The sequence below is a fragment of the Strix uralensis genome, chromosome 1 (genome assembly GCF_047716275.1).
Source record: "Strix uralensis isolate ZFMK-TIS-50842 chromosome 1, bStrUra1, whole genome shotgun sequence".
In the NCBI taxonomy this organism is placed as follows: domain Eukaryota; kingdom Metazoa; phylum Chordata; class Aves; order Strigiformes; family Strigidae; genus Strix; species Strix uralensis.
This window is the reverse complement of record NC_133972.1, coordinates 172,695,885-172,720,249: the sequence shown is the minus strand read 5'-3', so window position 1 is coordinate 172,720,249 and position 24,365 is coordinate 172,695,885. Positions and strand designations below refer to the sequence as shown.

The following is a 24,365-nucleotide window of genomic DNA, read 5'->3' as shown; positions in this document are numbered from 1 at the left end:
CCACTAAGAAGCAACCATTATTTGGGGATTTTGAATGAGAAGCGGAGGGTAAATTCATTTCCTCTCTGATATGCAGCCCAAAACTGGGATCACCTCCTTTTATTCTGCCCCCTTTTCTTTATCATGTTCCTTTCTCTCTTTCTTCCCTGCCCTTTCTTTCTGCTTCCCATGTATAAACAAACCCAAGCTGGGCAAAATTCTGGGAAAGTTTCCAGATTGTCAGCCTCAGTGAGCTTATTCATCAGAAGTGTTTCATACTCAAGCAGAGTCTATGTATGCATGCTCCAGATGCCTTTGTCCAGAGGTCTGAATGGGAAATTTCCCGGCCAAAGCTCCCCGAAACAGCTGAGTTCTGGTGAGTGCTCTCCACAGAAGACCGGGCATGAGGAGTTTCTCCCCTGAGTGGTAAAAAAGAACCACTTTGATACCACTCCTGTATTTTAACAACAGCTGGAATAATACTGCTGATCCCACTTCTAAGGATTCCTCCAGCTCTTCTCTATCAGACTATATAACATCTAGGACAAAACGAAATGGGAGCCAGGAGATAATGTTGACTTGAATATGATGTTCCTGAGACCATTAATAGGACAGCACATTCATGTCCAGCAGCTATGCCTAAAATAAAAAGGACACACAGAGTGCTCAGGGCTCAGCCACAGGAATGATGCAAAGTTTAGAAAACATGAAAACATGATCTACAGAGAAGAAATGAAACAAACTCAGCGCACCAAAGAGAAGTTCTAGAGATCACTTGATCATGCTTTACAAATATTTACACAAAGAGACTTAGGATAGAGAGCCCTTTAATCAAGATATAGCTGGTCTCAGGATCACTTGGAAATGCATGTCCATCCTTGGCTAGCTCAGAAATACCCATTCAAGCCTCCCATAAACATGTCTCCCCATTCATGCTGATCATTTTGGGCATAGGCATAACGCAAAGGCTGGAATGAGAAATTAAAAAGAGCATATTTTAAACAGGGCAGGCAATTAACTTTACTGTCCTCAATAACAGTAAATATTGAGGGGCACACTCCTGGAAGAAAATACATCATGTTATTCCAAATGACTCTGGCATGCTCCAAACTGATTCAACCTCATGTCTGAACTTGGGTTTCAGATCCTGAACTTGTTTCTGATAGGCAAGAGAGGGTGAGGCTCGAACACTTGCTCTTTACTCTTCTATCCTAACTTTCCACTTGATCCTGACACCAGTGACACCAGTAAGTCACCTACCAGCGCTGCCCAGTGCTGCCCAGCCTGAGGAAAAGCAGGAGAGGACAAGGACTTGAGCAGGTCCAATGATACCCCAGGCACGGAAAAACCTGAGTTCTAGATAAACGTTATTATGATCAGTCTTCAGCTCGTAGCACTTGCCATAATTAACTAGCCACTATGCACTGTCACAGTATCAACAAAAAAAGATGCATTTTTTCTCATTTTTTACTCTCTTGTTTCTTTCCTCTAGCAAAGGGTAGAAAAAATTATCTCAATTCACAACTCTGAACTGAATTTACCCTTTCCTTCCTACTAAGAAGAATCACTTGACAAAGTAAGAGCCTCAGACTGACCCCTTCTCCCAAAAGGGTCACCAATAATATCCAAACAGTATATGCTCTGTAACCACTCCATTTCAATTTCACAGTCATTCACCTGGTTCTGATTTTCTTTGTTTTATTTATCTCAGAATCATGAAGTTCTCAGCATGTTTGCCATGGGTTTAGGAAAGGCATGGGTCTCGGAGTATGAACTCAGACCTTGTTCAGTGCAGTATAGGGGGAGAATCCCTTGCACGCCTCAGGTCCTCCAGCTTATACAGTCCACCAAAATGTATCCAGCCACAGGGGCATGGGCCAATGTGGGCCTTTGTTCAATAAAACTTTGCCACAAAATCACTTCAGCTTCTATAAATGATAAAATTTAAGGTTACACCTGACCTGCTTATAAGTGTACAGGAGCTCTCTGCAATAGGATGTACTGAGGGATCCCATATGCATCTGAAGCTAAAGGCAAAACATAGCTAAGAGGTTGGAGAGTTATTTAGACCATGTGGTTTCTCATCCTTAAGCTCCTGAAAAGTGCTGTCTTCAGGCCAGATGTTTTCATAATGGGTGGTGGATGTTTTGATGTTATCAAAGACCCAACTGGGAACACCTTGAAGCAATCAGGCTGCCGGGAGGCAGTGCACATCCACCTCTCCGCGAACAAGGTTTCCTGGGGTATGTGAAGGCATCTAAAAGAGCACAAGGCTTTTGAAAAGGGAACAATGCGACTACATGGGGTCATGGCACTAATTTCACTGTACTAATTTCTCTGGCTCTGAAAGGAAAGAATAATGCCAACTAAGCCACCACGATGACTTTTTGCAGGACCCACTCATTACCAAATGGTTCTTCCTCAGGCACCAGACACCCAAAACAGGAGAGCAAAACCTCCAGGATCCATGTAGATCAAGAGACAGTTACTTTCCCCAACAAGAAGAGAAGAGAATGAAAGCCATACCTCCAAACAGAGACATAAATGATAATCAACAGCAAAAGTGTCAGCGAAGATACTCCACAGCCTACAATTAACGTGACAGAAGGGACCAGCACCTTTTCCATGTTCTGAAAGAGAGAAAGTAAGACATTAAAAAAAAAAAAAAAGAAGGAAAAAAAAAAAAAAGAGAGAGAAGATGCTTAGCAAACGCTACCAGCTCAATTTCATGGCAAGAACTTTCTTCCTAATTGTGTCAACTCACCTGACCTTCACATCGCACTGCACATACAAATAAAGATGAAAGAAGACCAGGATCTATTTCTGGTTGACCCAGCCTTTTTTTGGACCTGATTCTGCTCACACACACACCAGTGTTAAGTCTGGGTAACAACTCCATTATCCACGGCAAAGCAGGTGTGTAAAAGGCATGGGTTGCAAGAGGAGGATCAGGCCCTTGATCCAGTGTGAAACTTTGAAGGTAATTAATGAAGCAATAGCAGAAGGCAGTGCCTATACTAGAACAATTACAAATGAGATCTTCTGGGAATGGCAGCGATGAAGGTTGGAGGATGAAAAGAAGGTGAAAATCTTTCACCAACTACAAACACCCATCTGGAAAAGGAAGAGATGAAGCAAGCAAAGAAAAAACAAGATGTATATCCTCCCCAAAGACCCAGCATCCAGTCACATCATCCATCACTTCACTACTCTTACACTACTACACAAGGTATTTCTTCGTATGCAGGGGTCCTTACGGGAACATCTGGTGTGGAATCGTTCTCCTTTCCTGTCTGAACACAAAAGATCTGCTGGTCATCAACTCTTGTAATGTCAGGAACAAACACACATGCTATAACCTCTCCTAATCTAGTTCTCTGCATCACTGGGACTGACTGTGTAACCAGTCAACATCTGCCAGTCTAATATCACTAAACTCGCCCTGTTCTCAGCTTGGAGTGAGGATCTGGATCCCACATGGATTTCTCTGCTGCGGCTTTTTTTCTGGCACGTTTCTCGTTTCCACATCAGTGATCTCTGCTGTCGTGAAGGCAGAGAAGCAGAGACCCACCGTGCAGCAGACACACGAGAACCCTCTATTTAGAGTGATTAGGCAATATGCAGAGGTGTGGGAGCACAGTTAAGGTTGTCATTAGGTTGGCGTAGTACCAACACATATCGCCACAGCCATGGAGATGAGATGGTTTCTGACATAGCGAGGGCTTAGCATAGGAAAAAACAAACCCCATGCAATTATGCATGAATTTGGGAATGGAACAGGCAGTCCTCTAAGGACTTGTCTACACCATTTTGTTGGCAGGCACAAGGCTGCTCAACCTGAACTTCCAATCAGTGGGATGCCACAAAGCTGAGGCTACTGCAGCTCTGTTCCAGGCTACTGAGCCTTCTGCAAAGCAAAATATATTAGGCAAGGCTCAGTGCTATACTTATGTGGAGACTGGCCAGCTCAACACATGGGCAAAGCAAGCATGTGTCCATTGACTCAAGGCCCACAGTCACTACATGTTTACTCCACAGAGCCCACCATGAAGAAGAGACAAACAACCCCGATACATAGGGAGCTGAGATTAATTGTCCCTGAATTTTGAAGGGCTTGGGAAGATCCTCCTTACCTGCATATTATGACCAAGGGCACCTCTCCCATTTTAAATCCCATTGGGGGGAATTAATGTGGATCAAGACTTTCACCATACTGCTGCAGTGAACCCCACAGGAGCTATTGGGAAGGCTGGCACAAGAGCTTAAGGGATCCAAGACAAAATTTAGTGACACATTCAGTGGCTTGAATGCCCAACTGGCATTTACACCCGAAGGAGCACAGGTTGATTAAGGGATCTTTACTGGATGCAGACCAGCTACAGACTGGAAGCCAAACTGCACTGCAGTGTGGTGCTACCTCTCTGCAATGTCCCCTCCCTTCTGACCACATTAGCTCTGACACGTCACTACCCCAGCATGCCTGTACAGCTTCCTTGAGTTTGCTCTGTGAAACAGGAGGCTTAGGACTCTTCAAAACTACACCATAGATACATACAAAGGGTTTGGATGCCGATTCTAATTCAACTTGCCGAAATTATGGAACTGGATTTCCAGCAGTATCTTAGCCCTTTATACTACCAGCCATTGTGCAGAAACTGCAAGAATAACATGGCACTGAGCCTCACCAATCCATCCACCGGGACCTTTCCTGCATTTCCCTCCACCTAGAACTTCCCAAAATGCTCGCGGAAAATATTTCAGCTCACATGTGGATTCTTCCTCTAAGCTCCAACGGAGACTTGGATCGCTGTGATTTTTAACATCAACTCATATGACTTCATTCCCACCCTGAGAATTTACACCTGCCAAATATTTGAGGAAGGTTAGAAGCAATTTTTTGGGAACTAGGTAAACATAAAGAAATTTCAATGAAAATATCAACATTTTGATTCATCTTCCATCCAACAGAATTGAATTTGGACATATTCCAGGCACCATGAGTGCTGAAATATCATATCCTTATAAATTGAAATGTGGAAGGGACTTTATTCTGTGAACAGAAGGCTCTGACTTAGTCAGGCACTGGGGTAAGGTATGGAAGAGAGAAATGCAGTCTCCAGTGTGAAGCCACAGCTTCTCCCTTAGTCACGTTTGTTTCCCCCACTGCAGAACCCAGGTGGGCAACAGCCCTGTCCCACCCCAGAGATGCATGTTTGTGAGAAACGCACTGTGAAGCACAAGCTACTCAGCCATGGATTGTTCCTTGCTCGCTTGCTCCACACTCACTCCCAACCCTTTTTCTCTCCCTGCTCCCCCCTTTCGACAATATGAGTTCACATCACACAAATGGTGGCCTGGGATGAGCATCAGTTGTGACATTTGATTTAAGTAGGTCTCATTTCACTGACTTTTCATGGATAACTGGATAAAAGTGGGGGAGGAGCTCCATTAAAGCAAAAAAGCCCAACATATAACTCATTCCTAAACCATCTGAGAGTAACTGAAGAAATGGAGTTTGGATTTTAAGAGATGAGTGGACTACATCTCTGTTTCTCCAACACAATAACTGTAACTCCCCTCCCTTCCACATCCTCTCTGACATCCCTCCACCCCCAACAACCTCAGGTTCTTTCACTCCCTTCCCTATCCCCTTTCCCATATCACACATAACACTCTCCTAAATAAGAGGTTGCATGTACTGGACCGTTCCTAGGTCAGATGTTTGCTCACTGGCAAGGTATTACACAAATGACAACCAGCCAAGTGGAAGCCAGACTTGTGGGCAATAGCTGGTGTCTATCTGCAGCCCTTCCCACAGAAAAGACCCTGATCCGCACCTCCTTTATCCTTCAGCCAAACTTTCACAAAACCCATGCCCAACAGAAGGACTTTTGCTGAAGAGATGCTATGAAGCCCATTCTTTCTCCCTACAGAGGAGGGATGGTTGCTCCAGCCCTGATGGGATTTCTGTTGGCATCATGAGGGTAGATAGCCATAAAAAACACTGGCTGCAATAAGAACAGGAGCTCGGTCCTTTGGGAATAGGAAGTCCTAAAGGCTTAGTCCCATGTAGTTTAGGATTCTGTTTTCTTTCTTCATTATTAAGGTTTCTTTGTCCTCCCTATATTCCTTTCCCCCTCCCCCACTTCTTCCCTTTGGCAAACAAAGCATCGTTTGTTTTATTTCTTCTGACTAATTAAACCCCCTGACAGAAGGTGGTTGGATGCTGTAGGATCTGAGCCTTGCAAGGGAAATTTCCTTGGAGGAGAACAAGGGGGGAAAGCAAGGTTGGTTTAAAAGCTGCTACCAACAGAAAAAGAGCAAAGCATTCTCAAGGTAGGAGAGAAAACAGTCCTATGGGAGTTTCTCAGCACCACAGCTGATGAGCAAACTGGTTGTCTGCGAAAGACAGTCCTGGAACAGAGTTTCCACCTGTTTGGACTGGAGATGGTCCCAGATGGCACAGACTCTGCCCCACCCCTCCCCATGTCTGCTGATGGGTGCCATCCAGAAGCACCCTGAAACACAGATGAATCAGTGCCCGGTAGGAGCTGGAACGAAAATCGTTGCTTGGGCCAAGCAGGAACAGAGCAGGTTGTTACAAGTCACAAGTACTGCAATTCTGTCACCAAGCATGAAAAGGGAGAAGAGAAGCAATCAATGACATCAGCTGGGATGGAAATAACGAGTGCCACTGCCTGGGGCTGCTTGCTGTCCTACTACCTCATCACTCTGCCTGGCAGGGCAGAAGGACAGTCCTCCTTTTCTTTATAATTTCACTTTGCTTCCTTCTTCTCTTCTATTTCCTTCTTTTCCTTTCTCCCTCATTTTTTTTTCTCTCCTTTGTCTTCTTTCCTCCTTTCCTTTGGCCATTTTCCATGACATATTCTGCCTTTTCTTCTTGTTCTTAATGCATCTCTCTGGCTTTCCCCCCTATACACTCTCTGCATTTCTCTTTCCTTCTCTTGTTTTCTGCATAACACTGTGAAAAGCAACTTCATTTGAGTTGTGCTTGTTCCATTACCCTGCTCTGGCTCCAGGGTCAAACAGGCTCCAATTAGAACAAAGTCAAAAATGGTATTTCTTAAGGCCATGCAGTTTGCCTGAGACGTTACAAGCAAGCTGTTCTTTCTGTTTTGTCCATCCTTGATACAGAGAAAGGCTGAACAAAGTCTTTATAGGTACAACATTATACTAATAAAGTCACCAAAAAATTAAACCTTTTTTGCTCCTAAATTAAACACAGGCATACGAGTTTGGAATTTGGGGCACTGGGCTTCGTCTGTTTTTAGAAATCTGTTTACTATTCAGAATGGTTGCCTTGAGCCTGATTTCCTGCACATTTGAAACTAAAAACTCACATAGAATTACAGAAGTACTGGTTGCAAGGGACATCTAGAGCTTTCTAATCCAATTTACTGCTTGGAGTAAGACTACCACTAACATCAAGTGAGGCTGACCATGGTTTTGTCTGGATGAGTCTTGGAAATTCTCAAAGATGGAGAGCTCCCATCCCTCTGGTGTCCATGCCAGGGACACACCACTCTCCTGGTGATAGGGTTTTTCTTAAGGTCGCACATGAACCTCCCTACAGTTTGTGGCTTTTCCACTTGTTAAATAATCAGGCACAAGTGAGAGGGGTTTGGTTTTATAATTTTTGTAATTGTCCCTCTGATACCCGTAGGTTGTGATTAGATCGCCCCTTACATTTGTCTTTGCAAGACCAAGCAAGTTCAGATCCCTCTACCTCTCCTCACAGGCCATGACTTCAAAGCAATGAGACTCACTGCACTCTTTTGACAAAGAACTGGATGAAGAGGGTGTGATTTACTCCAAGAATTGCTCAGCAGCCATTTTACTGGGTACCACTGGCCTAAAGGCTTTTCATGATTCTTGAGAAGGTTCTTAAGCCACATGGTATTGATTTTGTTGCTGGTTGGACAACTCTTGTCAAAGCAGGGAGCTTGTAAAAATTGCTGGGAAATCATGCTTTTAGCAGTACTCACAAAAGTGAATGGCTTTCTAAACAAAGGGGTGTATGTCAGTGCTGTAAGAAAACAACTGAGAAGGGTTGAATGATGAAGAGGTGAACATGATCTTGTCATCTGTCAAAAAAAATCCTGAATTTCTTTGTAAATTCCCATTCGGTTAGATTCTGGGTTTCTCATTCAGGCTCAGGCCCTTTGTATATTCATGGTATATACAGGCCCTATGTATATGTATGTTAAAGCACCAGCTGTATACTCTACCCCAGTACAACCACTGGACAAAAGGAGAGCAGCCACCCCAAAGGGCAGCAGTTCACAGCAATATACGGTGTCTTTCAGGGACTTTGGTAATGAGTGATGACACCTTCATCTGGGTGAGAACCAGGCTCTTGACACAACTCAGCTGACAAAGGTAGAGCTGATGTATGTGTTCACCTCCAGGGACTCTGCAGAGCCAAGAGGAGCAAAGCTTTGTCCTTACCCACAGAAGGAGCAAATGTGAGGCAGGCACACACAGGGAGAACACCCACTGAATAAGCAGGTGCTCTTCATACCCCACCACTCTCCTAAAAGGTAGCACTGATGTCCAGATGCAGGGGCCAAAGGTAAACTTACAGATACAGATGGAGTTGTTCAAGGGAAGGCTTAGTTTTCACCTCCCAGAAGACACATTTCTTGCGCTAACTGCAAGACAGGGAGAAAGGAAGAGCAGGGCACAAGCTCTTTTTGATAGACCTCAAAATATGGACAGTGGCAGGGAATTAGTGAAGGTAGAATTGGGCCACAGATGAAAGGATCTCTTTTGTTGGGTCAGCATTATCAGAGGGACTACAGGGTTCACTCAACTCAAAGCAGAGGAGCAGTGAGGAGGCACCAAAACATTTTTTCATAGAATCATAAAATGGTTTGGGTTGGAAGGGACCTTCAAAGATCATCTAGTCCAACCCCCCTTGCCCTGGGCAGGGACATCTTCCACTAGATCTGGTTGATTAAAGCCCTGTTCCACCTGACTTTGAACACCTACAGGGAGGGGGCATCAACAACTTCTCTGGGCAACCTGTTCCAGTGTCTGTTGCTACAGGTCCTGCTGTCATGGTTTAACCCCGTGGGGCAGCTAAGCACCACACAGCTGCTCGTGGGATGGGGGAAGAATCAGAAGGGTAATGGTGCAAAAACTCATGGGATGAAATAAAGACAGTTTAATAATTTGAAAAAAGGAGGGGGAAAGCTAACAAAGAGACAGAGAAAAAAACCAAAACCGAAGCAAAGCAAGTGATGCAAAAGAAAGCAATTGTTCACTACCAACCAACCGATGCCGAGCTGTAGGAGTCTGGGCCGCACTGGAGGGAAGTTAGTGCAGGCAGAAGAATGCAAGGACGAAGACAAGGCCAGCAAAATAAGGCTGACAAAAACACACAAAATAGCAGGTAAGTGAGAAACATCTGTGGTCAGCAAAAGCACACAAGTCTGAGCAAAACAGGGTATGAGATAAGGGAGTTTTTGGCAAGTTTTGGGCTTTACATACTAATTGCAATTAACCAATGCAAATGCTTGTAGAGGCGCATGAACAGCACGTGCAGATAACCTGTAGCCTATTAGAAGATACATGAGCGCGTGTACGGAACTTAGTAGAATATAAATGTAACCAGGATTGGGAAATAAAGGAGGACGATCTGATCATCATATTGGTGTTGTGTCGTTCCTGTTCCCGCATGGAGAAGTAAGGACCCTGGCTAATGGTGACCCCGACACCCAGCCAGTCCCCAAGCAACAGCAGTCCCTGCCAACTGCCACTCCCCAGTTTTATTGCGGATAATGATGTCATATGGAATATCCCTTTGGCCAGTTGGGGTCAGCTGTCCCAGCTGTGTCCCCTCCCAGCTTCTTCTGTGCTCCCAGCCTCCTTGCTGGTGGAGCAATGTGAGAAGCAGAAAGGTCTTAACTCTGTGTTAGCACTGCTCAGCAATAACTAAAACATCCCTCTGTTATCAACACTGTTTTCAGCACAAATCCAAATCATAGCAGCATACAAGCCACTACAGAAAAATTTAACTCCATCCCGAACAAAATCTGGTATAAAGTCTTTCTCCATCTTTCTTATAAGACTTTACATACTGAAAGGCCACCATAAGGTCTCCCCAGAGCCTTCTCTTCTCCGTCTTCTAACCTCTGAGGAGGGCTTTGTGATCCCTGAATGATGATCACTTAGTGGCATCATTAATAAATAATCTTTTCACAACTTCTTTCTGGAACAACTCGACAACCTCCTCAGCTCAGCACATGCCACTGCAAGACAGATCCAGAGAATTACTACCTTGTTTTGCTTCCTTTGTATCATAACTACAGGCTTCTCATGTCAAAGCTAATAGTCACCCATTATCGGGAATGCATTTGTGGAGCTGAGGGCCCCTTTTATGTAATTTGGCCAGTCTAACAGGCAATTCCATGTAATTACAGTACACAAAAATCACCCAGAGAGACATGTTAACGTGCTACTATTTATTAACAACCGCTAACTCTTCACTCAGTATTGAGTCTGCTCTCAAGATACAACATGGCAATCTATGTTTAGTAAACAGCCTTGATGAAGCTCTCAGGGCAGAGGAGTGGTCATGCAGTTGCTCGTTAATAGGAACTGTCAAGATAATTTCCTTCAGGCTGGCGGGGAATTACAGGAGTTAACAGTACGCATTATCTACCTGCCAGTCATCAACGCCGCGGTCAGCTTGCTGCCACTCTTTGAACTACCAGACTGCACTCTCGGTGCCTCAATTTCCAGTCCTGATATCAAAGGAGGGCTGGATCAGGCTCATATTAACTCTAAGGACCACTCTCCTCCTGCCCAGACACCTGTTTCCAAATATTTGTTGATGTTCCCAAACAGTTGTGGGTGCCTCCTCCCTGGAAGGGTTCAAGGCCAGGTTAGACGGGGATTTGAGCAACCTGGGCTAGTGGAAGGTGTCCCTGCCCATGGCAGGGGGGTTGGAATTAGGTGATCTTTAAGGTCCCTTCCAACACAAATCATTCTATGATTCTACGCTTTTTACTATCATTATTTAAAAGACTACATGTTATTCCCTCCCTGCTCCTTTCCCACTGCACTTCACTTGGCCAGGCTACTGAAATCACTGTTTAACGGGGCTCTGATGAGTAGCCATGAGCCACTTTGCATCCCTCTGTGAGCTGCAGTTTGGGAACCAGTGTGCCAAGAAAGGGGACCGCAAGTGAGAAGAGCGGAGGTCTATTCCCCTCTTGCCCACAGGTCAACTGTGTACATGTGACTCCATCATTTAAGCCAATCTTTTCAAAGTCCTCTCAACTGATCTGCTTTAGATTGCAGACACTGGCCTTAACTTCTTAGGGGCCTATTTTGACCCCCTGGAAATGGAAGAGAATAATACTGCCCTCCATCTCTCTTCCAAAGCTTAATTCAGCTTAGATTTTTGATATGTGTAAATGCCTTAGGAGGTTCCTATGGCTACGTCAGAACAATCAAGTACCAGCATTTCATTCTCTGTTGTGCAATATTAACATGAGGAGGTATAGAGGAGAGAGAGGAGAGAGCTTTTGGCTTAACTGTTTGTGGGCTGGACAGATGGAGTGTCTGGTTTTTAAATCTTTGCTCTTCATGTATATGGTAAGACTTGCTCTGTTCCAGCCTTTCCCTTTAAAGCATGTTGAAGGGAAAATAAAACCATTTTTCACAATAAAACTGGTAATAACCAAATGGCCTATTCCTCTACGGGTACGCACTCTTTCCTTCTGATACAACAGAGGCAGAAGTAAACTTTAATCAGATTGTGCGGTATCACTGTCACAGGTACTGCAGTAAGCAGCAAAACTCTATCTTGCTATGTCAGTCCTAGAAAATAAAATGGTCCAGGACCCACTACATTGCCCCTTAGATAAAGTGGTATGGTATAGATAATATTCATAAAAACTCCCCGTTCAAAACAGAGGAGTCTTGTCCATACTGCCTAGTGGAACATTCATGGACCATGTCAACCCCTGGACCACAGCTGGACATTGCTGGTTGACACAAGCCAAGACACAGCCAGGGAGCATTATAACAATTAAACAGGAGGGACAATTACAGGACCTTGCTAGAGCTGCTTTTCCCATGGAATTATTATTATTACTATTACTATTTATTACTATTACCATTACCATTACCATTACCATTACCATTACTATTATCATTTCCACTCTCATGAGACCCCACCTGCAGTGCTGGGTCCAGCTCTAGGGCCCACAACATCAGAAGGACATGGACCTGCTCAAGAGGGTCCAGAGGAGGCCATGAAGATGATCAGAGGGCTGAAGCACCTCCCCTGTGAGGACAGGCTGAGAGAGTTGGGGGTGTTCAGCCTGGAGAAGAGAAGGCTCCAGGGAGACTTTATAGCAGCCTCCCAGGACTTAAAGGGGCTACAGGAAAGGTGGGAGGGACTCTTGATCAGGGAGTGTAAGGATAGGATGAGGGGTAACAGTTTTAAACTGAAAGAGTGTAGATTTAGATTAGAAATAAGGAAGAAATTCCTTACTGTGAGGGTGGTGAGGCCCTGGCACAGGTTGCCCAGAGAAGCTGTGGGTGCCCCCTCCCTGGAAGGGTTCAAGGCCAGGTTGGACGGGGCTTTGAGCAACCTGGGCCAGTGGAAGGTGTCCCTGCCCATGGCAGGGGGGTTGGGACTAGATGATCTTTAAGGTCCCTTCCAACACAAACCATTCTGTGATTCTATTATTTAATTGTTATTACTATTACTAGCATTATTTTGTAGTATGGACATATGCTCGAACTACATTAAAAATGAACCTTCTTTACTGCTCCTTCCTGCTTGGGATTGCTCCTTCTGTGTATTACACAAAGGATAACCAATTTAAAGTCCGTAACTGATTTGCAAGGTTCTTGCATTACCCATCTTGCCTCGGTTTCACAACTGTGCCCTCATCTCTAGTAACTTCGCAGCAGCAGTGCTGAACACCTTGCAGGGAAATGTGGTAAGATTTACACACAGCTAAAATAAAATAACTCCATGGCAGACTGGGAATGGAAAATGAGGGTGGAATCCAGACTGTGTTTATCCTGATTTAAGCAGTGTTTTGGTTCCATGCCAGGTGACAGCATTTCACCAAATTATTCCAAAACAGCCCGCTGTTTGTTTTACTCTATCGATGTCGTGCTGGTGAGTGATGCCAGACCGGCAGCTCTCCCCACAGCATGGGCAACGCATGCTTCCTCCATGCCCGTGCATCCTGCCCTTTGGAGAGACCTGACTGAGGAGTGGGGGGAACGCCTGAGGCCATGGTGTCTGGAGGAAGGCTTCTGCCCAAGCTGCTCACCCTGCTGCCTACCACCATGGAGAACAAGTGCCTGCCTTCTCTTTGCCTTTCTAGCACCCTTGCCCACTGAAGACCAGCCCTTAAGAAGAAGCTTCATCCAAAGCACGAGCTGTGAACACTTGTGCAAAGACTGCACAAGCCATCCCTAAAACACCTCCTAAACACTGCCGTTGTTCAGTTCCTTTGCAGCTGTGATTCCTTTCCTGGAGGACCCAGGGAGATCATCCCAGCTTTCACTGTTTGGTCACTGAAGGTCCCTGCACTGGCAATGGCTCCTGACCCAAACTAGGGTTGAACCAACAACCTTGAAACAAAAGATGTCTCAAGCTCATTGTCAGTTCTCAGAGGCTTTCAGCGGCTCAGTAGCTAGAGCTCGCCTTTGAAAAGGAGACAAAGGGATTTCAGCCATTTAGCAGACGATCTGTACACTGTTATGATGATAATGACAGCTTTATTCCCGTTGCAATCTGTAGAACCATGGGATCCAGCACGTTTCTGCCCGCCCACTGCAATACACACATGGTTACTGAGGAGGCACTAGTGCTAATTCCCTCTATATGGGACACTGATCTCAAAGCAGCACTCAAGGAATCAGCTTCTGGCCCCAATGTCCATCTGATCCATAGCTGGGTGATTGGGAAGTAAAACTGTAACAGCCCCTGGATTTACAACAGAATCACAGAATGGTACCAAGCTGATATAAACACGATCAAAACTGGCCCCAGTAGCAGGATTGGGGGAGCAACCATCTGGGGAGTGGTTGACATGATCGCCATACTTAAAAGAGCAAAAAGAACAATTTGTCATGAAAAATGAAAGCATTGTCTTGCTTGTGGGAAAAGAGCAGAGTCATTTTGCTTTCACAGATTTATTGAATATATGCTGTATATACTTCTGGTTAGTAGGGCAGGTAGCTAGTGAGCACTCGAGCTGTAGACTTAGTTTTGACTGACCATTATCATGCACAGCATAATCCCAGTTTCCTGATTAGACAGTTCTAACATTCAGAGAGAAGTTTCAAGCTCAAATATTCATAATTACAAGTCAGACATTTGTTTTCCACGCATATTGCCCATTTTTGCTTAAAGATTGCCATTACTGTCAAAATCTTGCCAGTAGATTTGTCCACTCAGCTATTCATAGATAGCAACAGTATGAAGGGCACAAGCCTTTCAGAAACTGATTCAATTTTGGTTTAAATGAGTAGACATTTGTTGTAAAAAAATAATAGTGACTTAATTTCCATGTCTCACTGCATGGCAATTCAAGGGCAACCTAAGCCTTTAGGCAGGACACAACAGGGCTCAGTAGTGAAGCAGCTTGCCAAAATTACCTGAAAATGGGCTTTTCAGAGCCAAAGTACTACGGAGAGGGGCACAGAATGTTATAAGAAAGACAAGCAACACTTAACAGTTCGACTGACTCTTCAAACACAATGTGCTTAGTCCTTGAAGTGCTTTGAAAAGGAACATAATCTCATTTAGCACTAATGCGCTGACTCCCACCCCGATGAGCCCGTGAAACCCAACCTCCATCACCCACTTGTTACCATTTTCAAACGAGCACCTTTGTGATGTCTCCCACGCCGTCCTCTACCTTGGGAGAAGCTCCCCAAAAAAACACCTAGAAAGCTATCCAGTACTTTTGCTTTAAACCTCCTCTGTAAAACCCTGCTTGGTGCAATGCCTACAAAACAATCCTGACAACGGCAGATGTGCCACGACTTACTGCGGATCGCGATGACTAATGCCCTCGCGCTGTTTACATGTGCCCCCGCACCCGCCTGTATCCAAGCATCCTTGTATTTCAGCTGGAAATTTTAGCTGTATTTTGCCTATTTTGGGTCGGGGTGGCTTTGTGGCTGGTTCAGCATTAAGCAGGTTGCTGAAGTCGTGCTCCACAGCTAAGCCTCACAGGTGATGCGGTGGTCCAAATAACACATGATAAATATAAAATAGCAATGGATCAACAGCTACAGCTGGATATGGAAAGCAGGTAAGGTGGTCTCCCCAGCTGTGGACAGACTGTGATTTTTTTCAAATACGTGTCCTAACCCACCAGGGCTTTCCCATCTGCCTTCATCCCGCTCCTCCACCTCCCAGCAATGGGCCACACCTCTGCCACATTTCTCTTTTAATAGCAAGAAGAAGACACAAAGGGGATCTTGCTCACAGAATTACAGGCAAGAGGGTGGGAAAAGACCTGACAAGCTCAGCTCACCATTCGCCTGCCTCAAAGCCATCTAAATCATCCCAAGCCTGTTGAAGAAAACCTTTGCTGACAGAGGCTAGGCTCTCAGTGCTTGACTATCCCTGCACCTGGGAGGTTTTCCCTTGTGCCTAAATTAAATCTCTCACACTGCAATTTGAGTCCAATCCCCAGCAGACATAGAAATCAGATTGCTCTCTTTCCACAGCTACCTTCTACTCATTTGAAGACTATTATCCTCTTTTCCCTCAGTCTTTTTTCTTTCAGAAAAGATTCAAACCATCTCAGAGCACTCACCTCCTCTCACCATCAGCGTGGAGGTACCACACCAAACATCTCTGACACATCGTCCTCTCCCATGCACATACTCACACACTCCCATACTCACATACCGTACCAGTCATCCTGCTTAAACACAGAGCAGAGCATCCCGGAGAGGTACCGCTCACCCGCTTCGTTCACATTTCTAGCCCTCAGTGTCTCAAATCTGCACGCACTGAGTTTCAGAGCTGCTTTCCAAGCTCTCAGGAAAGAGGAAAGTGGGAAAGGGGAAGACCCTGGTGTCCTGGCTTAAATCCACACCTCCTTTAACAGAGCGGTAAGCTGTGGCTGGGTAACAGGGCAGCTGTCACGCTTGCTAAGCTGCCTTCATGGCAACAAGCCATTAAGCACTGCAGCTCAAAATAAGCAGCAAACCCCTCAGGAACGCCTGGACACGCAGTATCCCAGACGCGCATGGTGAGTCTTTAATTTCAGCTGAAGACAAGGGACTAACGTCAGCCCTGGTCTGCTCCTGAGGTCACTTGGTTAATGCCAGTGCTGCTCTTGCCTTTACACCGAAGGGTGAATTTGGCTTGGTATTACTCACGCTGAAGCACTGAATCCCACAACGGTTTTAAGCTCCCAGCCACTTGATCATGTTCCTCTCCCACGTCCCCTTCAGATGAAGAGATACAGGGTGATGCAGCATTCGCCTGCAGAAGAGTCAGTGCCAGGGCTGTGCGGAGCTCGCTGGCTCTGGCTCGCGGGGGAAGAGCTGCAGACCCACGCTGCTGCAATCCCACCGCCTGGAGTTTTGTCATGAGTTAAAGACCTGAGCGAATCCACAAGCGCGGAGCAGAAACTCAGCGGAGGAAAGCTGTCAGCTGTGAATATCTACCGAACTGCCCGCTGGATCGACAGACAGCTGAATCCGCAGACAGCCGTGAAGGAGGTGGGATGCTGGATGACTGCTTATTATGCTGAGCCAAATCCTCCTATTATTACCTTGTGTGCTACCTGTCTTCTTTTAATATATTCAAGTGTTGTCTCTCCTAGAAGCACTGAACTGAGAGGGATTTCCTAACCGTCTCATCTCTGATTCCTTACCTACATATGTTCAAACACCAATTGCTTATTTGCTGATGGGATCCCTTCTTAGATATCTGTGCACAGCATATAGCAATGGCAATCTCCATTCACACCCCCCACCAAAAGAGCAAACTCAGGGTTCCTCTGCTCCCTGGCACCTGGAGCACAGCACAAGCTCTATCAGTAGTCCCCTTCCTCTAAAAATCCAACATAAATCATCTGTGCATTGACTCCGGGTCCTCTCCAAACTCAAATGAGATTTAGCCCAAATTCTCTCTGTAATTCACACTCGAGTCAGTGATGACAAAGCAAACGTTTAAAAGCAGGTGACCTCCAGCAAAGCGGTGATGTAGGGTCACAATTCAGCCCCCATGCTAAGAGGTCACATTTGAAAAATAATGCAACTTTTTAAGAGCGAGCTAGACTGTGGGTTGGCCCATTTGGCCATCTAAGGTCATCACACATCCTCTCTACTTCCTAATTGTATTATGAGAGAGAGTGGGAGGGGAAAACTGTCTGCCCAGGTGGTTCGTACCCTATCTTCTCCATGCTATCAGTGCCTGCTGAAACTCAGCGGGGCTACACCAGGTTTAGTGAAAAGAGTATCCCTGCTGAGCAAAGGAAAGACAAGCTTTGCAAAGATTTGCAGAATCGCAGCCTGCTGCTACAGGCTGCCACAGACCCTGGGGAAAGGCACCCCTGAGAAAACACAGCAGCTGCTCCTGCTGTGGAGCAGGAGATGGGCGAACCTCAGAAATCCCCAGCAGCACTTACACCATAACCTTCCCCAACCTCAGCACAAAGCTCTCCTGAGACGAGCAGGACTCCGGCTGGAGCATCCCTTCATCACTCCCACTTTGGCCTCTCCATACCCGGGGAGAGTCCAGCAGTACCAGCACAAATCCCCAGGAAATCTTAGGAAACATTTCCAGTTCAAGGGCTCCGCAGCAAGAGGCACAATCACCTCCTGAGAGTCACTTTACATGCAGCAGCATCCCAGAGAGGACGGCTGATTGCAGGAAGAGGTGCCAACGGCACAAGCACGGGAGGCTTGCAGAGGATTTGGACCTCAAAAGCCCAAATGTTCGCAGCTCAGCAATGTTCACCCTGGCACGGCTCTTGCTAACCGAGCAAGAGGAGGTTCCTAATGCTCTGTCAGGGAAATGACAGCACTTGGTGCTTTCTGTAGCACCCTTCAGGCTTGGGGCACTGTGCAAATATGGATGCACACAGCCTGGGATGTCACCTGCAAGGGTGATGCAGCTGGAGAAACGGAAGCAGAAAACAATGAAGTGATTAGCCCAAGGTCACCATTTCACTTACAGGCACAGAAACAGCTCTGGCTGTAGCCTAGCCAATACACCCAGATACACCAGTCTAATAAACTCTTCCCTAGACTCCTGTACAAACTGGCCATAGTTTGATGCCTTAAGACTTCGAGTTGGGTAAAACTGAGAACGTCCCTTCAGCAGAAAAAGTCCAACTTTTGAATTAAAGAGTTAATATTGCAGGAGAAACAGCATCATTGTCAACAAAACCTGAAAACTACTCTAAATGTGAGAACTGGCTGTTCTCAAGGTATGCAAAAGGTTTTGTTCTTATCCAGACTCCAAATCTCACGTGATAAACGATGGTAGAATATAAATGTTAAAGTGTTCATCTCCAAATAAAGTGCTCCAGTCTTATCTAAGTGAAACACTGCTATAATTTTCCATCAAAATGTTGTCAGAACTGCTACACCCTTACAAAATATTTTAATTCATTAACATCAATATTTTTACGGGGGAAAAGTGTGCTGCTGGAAAACCTGGATTTACTCCCTGTGCAAGCAAGGCCCCAGAGAGTGTTAGGACCCTAAAATAACCCACCTTATATCTGCATACTCTCCGTGAAGTACACAGACCTCACACAGCACAGGGCAATCTTTTCAGAGGGAAGATCTTGAAGATACAGCAAGATCACACCAGATCTGCATGTTGATTCCCTTCCCACAGCCTGCTCAGCCAAGACATACACTGAAAGTCTACTCTCCATGCTTTGTTATTTCCCCAGGGTAAAAGGATTTCTTCCCCTCTGCTGCACACACAACTTTGGGATGTTTTCAGGAAAAAAGGTAAATGTTGTGAGTTGAGAGAGGAGCTCAGAAGCCGTTGTCCCTTTAGGTAGGAAGCACACCACAAAAGGTGCCTTGCATTCATGCAGACTGGAGATAACAATGAACAAAGCCTCTTGCAACATTCTGGGATATCATAGGGTCAGGGCTGCTCGCTGCTCGTACACTCACCTGCCTTGCCAGCACGCTTCCAAGTCAGCTCTGCAGTTTGGTCTGCTACAATACCCCTCCCAAAAAAATATACAGGTGCTGTACAACCCTTCCAGCTAATGGTTCACCTGTCAGTAAACATCACCGTGGAGATGAGATGTTCCAAAAATTCAGCACGGACATAACAAACTCAGCGTCCCTACAACTTCTTGCCACCAACACCCTTCAACCTTTGCTAACACTAGAAATGAGAGCTGAGCTCAGATGCCTAATTCTGATCAGTGCTGTCTCTGCAGATGAGGCTAGGAGTGCGAGAGAGAGCAGAGATATATTTGTACGGTCTTACTACGTTCCTAAGTTCTGGGAGAACCAAGCTTTAAAGCTTGATTGACTTTATAAAAGGCAATCAGGAGCTGGTAGGCAGAAGAGACAACATGAGCCAAACTCAAAGAAGACAACGAAAGAGTGAAAGGCTCGCCTGCGCATCCTCAGGCTCCCACTCTCCTTCCCACCTCCAAAAAATTGCCAAGACTGCCAAGAAATATTGAAAAAACACCACCACAAGACTCTTAATCAGCCTGGCCATGGTTTGCAAAGGCATAGTTCAAACATGTGGCTCTGCAGTTTCCTTTTGCCCTTGTTCTCTGTTAGCACTGATATTATGCAGGTGTAGCGTCAGAGCATGTCAATACCATTGCCGTATCAATCTAGGCATGATATGAAACCGAAATGAAAATACAGCCCTCAAAATCCTGTCGATGTTCCTTAATTTAAGAGTTTTTAATCTTTTGTGATGGTCAAACAGCAATCGTACCAAACCAGTGCAAGATGCTGCCTCAGTCTAGTCAAAATAGCAGGGTCCAAGCGGTATCGGACACAGAGGAAGTCAAATTTGAACTCCAGTTTTTGAGCTGGACCTGAACAGTTCCATCATGGTTTAGGGATGTCTGTCTCCAAAACCGGTTCAAAACACAGCACTTTCGGCCCCTAGCTTCATTGAAATCAAGGAAAACTGCTTCCTTTCCCCACCACATGAGCAACTCTCAGAGCCCAGCCCAGGAAAACTGTCCTTGGCAAGTCCGAATCGGCTGCCTGGGCAGCAACGCTCATCCCCCACAAGCCTTTCCTGGTCCTTTTTCACTGCAAAGAAGCTGTGCCCATACCAGGGTTACAAATATTTCAAACTGCCAGGGCCAAAGACTCCAGAAGGGAGATTTATAGCAATAAATAATATTAATGACACAGGCAGACAGAGCTTCTTGTCCTGAGAGCTCCAAAGGCACATGAAAAACTGCACTATAAATGTCACCACCGCAGACACCAACGATGACGAGATGCCACCTCTGGGGAAGGGAGGCAGCGTGGGCTTGCTCAGAATGACACTCGGTCAAGAAACCGAGGGTGGTACCACGAGGACCTGGATGAACAACGCTCCACAGCATCAACAAACCCAGGGATTTGCTTAGTGGGGGGACTCTGGAGGTAGCCAGGCCCTAGCTTTCCTCCCAGGATGGCCAAAGGACTCATCCTGATGCTCATGAGTTGACTCCAGGCTGGGAAAAAATGAGTTGTGAAAATGTAACCCAACCAGCAGCCAGCGGAGTTGGAAAGAGGACGAAAGAAGCAATTTTAGGCCTAAACCCCAAAGGACTATCTGAGAGGTTAGTTGCAGATATAATAAAACATGCCTGGGGGAAGGAAGCTGCATCCTCCTGCAGCCAAGCCCACTCTCAGATGCGAAAATACTTGCACGGATGATAAAGGGCTTACACCAACCCTGCGTTATCCAGATAACACTCCAGACACCTAGAGCTCAGGGAACAGCAGTATCTGGCCACGTCAAATTAACCATTTTTTTCCTAGCTGTTTAGTTAAACAATATCAAGCACTGTGTGAACATGAAGTCTCTGTTAGAGAAACTCCTGCTTTAGCCAAACCAAAGACTCCTTTCTCTCTTCCCACACTGCCTGGTCCTCTGCCCACTTCCAGAAGAAGGATCAGCAGAGGACCTTCACCAGCAGCTCAACTGCACACTTGGGCTGGCTTCATTTCAGGCTTTGCCTTAGAAGTCTTCCTGCAGCAGAAATCACAATGTATTTTCTCCAACCATGCAACCTCCCTAAACTTTGTCAGGACTGCGTTCCTTGCGATGACAGCACAGAGTCCTTCCCGTGCGGGACAAGACTCGCCCATCAGTCATCATAGTGGTCATCGCAACCTCTGGAGCCAGACACTTAAGCTGCTGTAGCTTGGACTGAAGGGTGAAGGCTTGCTGCTGGCAGGACACAGCCCTGCAGGCTCACAGGGCAGGTACAGAGCAGCCGGAGATGGGTCCTAGCTGGCTCACCTGAGCTCAGCTTGCCCACCTCGAGAAGGCTGGGTACCACTGCCGGAGAGCACTAGCCCAGCAGGCTACCTCCCTGTCCACTTGGTTTCACACAGACCCCAACCTGCCCGGCAGGAAGACAAAGAAACAGCAACCCATGGGAGAGGATGGGTGCAGGGACACCAGCATCAATCCAGCTGGTTCCTTCCAGGCCCCTTCCAAGAGGGAACCCAGTCCTGGCCCTACCTTCAAGCATCCTTCAACCAGCGCATCTCTACTGAGACCAGCTTGGTGCCTCTCTCAAGAGGACCCCGAGAGCGGCTCTACGCAACACCCCAGAGCCCATTTCCCAACGCTGTAGTGGCTGGGCCTGCACGGGGCCCGGGCAAACACAACCAACGCTGTGTCTTTAAAACCACTTCAGTGCAGATGTTGTTTCCATGGTAACTAGTGGACCAAATACATTAGTGTTTCTAATAATAAACCAAACCTTCATCTTGGAAAATGTGATCCCCCCCCTCCCCTTACCACCATCACCCTTCCTTTCTTCCTTTCCCCTCCCCTTTCGCTGAATTAAGCCAGCATTTAACAAGCAAGGCATAATTAGTAAATAATTGCAAGGGCCCAGTAACTCCCAGCGCCCAGGCAGATGGAGAAGAGCTAGGTGGAGGGGAGGCGGCGGGCTTTGCTCTATGAACCTGGGAACTGTCCAAAAAGGGATGAACTACTTTAAAAAAAAAAAAAAAAAAAAAATTATAAAGCACAAGGTGGAAGAGAGGAGCCTGCGAAGCCCCTTTTGACCACCCTGGTGTTGTCTTTGGCTCCCCGGCACCTGCCCCGCTGTCTGCCTCAGGGTGCAGCCGCCCGGTGATAATTTCTAGGAATCTTGCACTTTTTTTCCAGAGGCTCCGTCTGAGACGCGGCACCGGCTTCGTGTCACCGACAGCGGCTAAAAACTTCGCAACTCCTCCCCTCCACGGTCCCCTATTCCTGAGTGGGGGACACACACCCCCCCCGCACAAAAAAAAAAAAAAAAAAAAAAAAGAGCCTGGGGTAGCGAGAAGGACCCCGAGGCAGAGAGGGGGGACACGAGGGAGACGCGGAGGGATGAGGGGCGGCGCGGGGCGATTTCACTCCCCCGCAAGAATAAGACACGTGTGAAGAGATTTCGCGCGTGGGGAGCCCACGGGAGTGAACACACCCGGCGGGGTTGGTCACCCCCCACGTTTAGCGGTTTTCATACTGGAAGGCACCGCGCGGGGATGGAGGGATGGGAGGAAGGGGGGAGGCAGCGCAGCAGCATCCCCGAGGTGTGTGTGTGTGTCCCCCAAAGCCGCGCTCAGGGTCGGGGGGGGGGGGGGGGGGGGGGAAGGGGAGAGGAAGGGCGGCGGGGAAGGAGGGGGGAGGGCGATGCAAAGCCTCACGGTGTGTCACCACGGTCCCGGCGACACCGGACTGCAGCGGGGGTTTGTCCCCGGCTCCCCCTCCGCGCCGGTCCCCGAAAGCCGCCCGCCGAAGATGCTGCGCTCCGTCCCGGTCGCGTCCCCTTCCCCTCCGGCTTTATTTCCCCCTGTCCCCCGTGTCTCCCCGTCCTCCCCCCTCCGCTCCTCCCTCCGCGGCGCCGCCGGCGGGACTCACCATGTCGGGGCTGAGCTGGGCTAAGATGGCGAAGGCGGAGAGCCGGTCACACAGGCACTTGGTCCGGGAGGCGTCGAGCGGGACCGTTCGGCAGCCGCGCCAGGACCAGGCGCCGGGCGGAGAGGCGGAGGCGGAGGCTTTGCTGGAGGGAGGGAGGGAGGGACGGGGCGGCGGAGCGGGGAGAGAGGGAGAGCGGCCGTCAGGGCGGGCGGGGAGCGGGCACCGCGCCGCAGGGGGGTACCGCGCCCTTCCCCCCCCCGCCAGCCACCCCCAGCAACCCCCCCCATCCCACCCATCCCCCTCACCCCACCTGGATCTTCAAGTCTTAGTCCTGGTGCTGCTCCGTGCCCCGGTCCCCCGCCCCGCTTTGACCTCTCCATCCCCCCGGGCTGCCCTGTCTCACTCTCCCCATATACACCTCCCTAAGCCTATAGCCCACGTATCCCATGGGTGCACGCACAACCGAACAGCCCTGTCCCACACACCCGCTATGTGGAGGCATAACCCTATAGCCCTGTGACATACCCCCCATATAGGGACCCATAACCCTATAGCCCTGTGACATACCCCCCATATAGGGACCCATAACCCTATAGCCCTGTGACATACCCCCCATATAGGGACCCATAACCCTATAGCCCTGTGACATACCCCCCATATAGGGACCCATAACCCTATAGCCCTGTGACATACCCCCCATATAGGGACTCATAACCCTATAGCCCTGTCCCACTTATCCCATATATCAGGGAGTGTAGGGATAGGATGAGGGGTAAAGGTTTTAAACTAAAAAGAGTGTAGATTTAGATCAGATCTAAGGAAGAAATTCTTCCCTGTGAGGGGGGTGAGGCCCTGGCACAGGTTGCCCAGAGAAGCTGTGGCTGCCCCCCCCCGGAAGGGTTCAAGGCCAGGTTGGACGGGGCTTTGGGCAACCTGGGCTAGTGGAAGGTGTCCCTGCCCATGGCAGGGGGGTTGGACTAGATGATCTTTAAGGTTCCTTCCAAACCATTCTATGATTCCATATGGATGTAAAACCTTCTGGCCTTGTCCCACACACCCGCTATGTGATATATGACCCTATAGCCCTGTGACACACCCCCCATCTATGGATAAATAATCCTATAGCCCTGTCCTAAACAGCCCTAATACACCTCTCTATCCCTATAGCCCTGTCTCACATCCCATATGTGAATGAATACCCTATAGACCTGTCCCACAGACCTGATATAAACCTCACTCCCCCCCATAGCCCCATCCCTTACCCCATGCAGACATG

At 47.4% G+C, this 24,365-nt stretch overlaps 1 protein-coding gene across 5 annotated transcripts in view; it reads right to left on the bottom strand.

Annotated features, from left to right (window-relative positions):
• The window catches only part of ADGRB1 (adhesion G protein-coupled receptor B1), a 283,323-nt gene that overhangs the window by 65,003 nt on the left and 193,955 nt on the right, over nucleotides 1-24,365 (bottom strand). For all 5 annotated transcript variants that reach the window (XM_074888977.1, XM_074888979.1, XM_074888990.1 and 2 more), the window contains exons 18-19: nucleotides 23,090-23,231; nucleotides 2,506-2,609 (exon numbers count right to left, since the gene is read on the bottom strand). In XM_074888977.1, coding sequence (XP_074745078.1) covers nucleotides 2,506-2,609; nucleotides 23,090-23,231 — 246 coding nt within the window. The remainder of the gene's footprint in view (nucleotides 1-2,505; nucleotides 2,610-23,089; nucleotides 23,232-24,365) is intronic.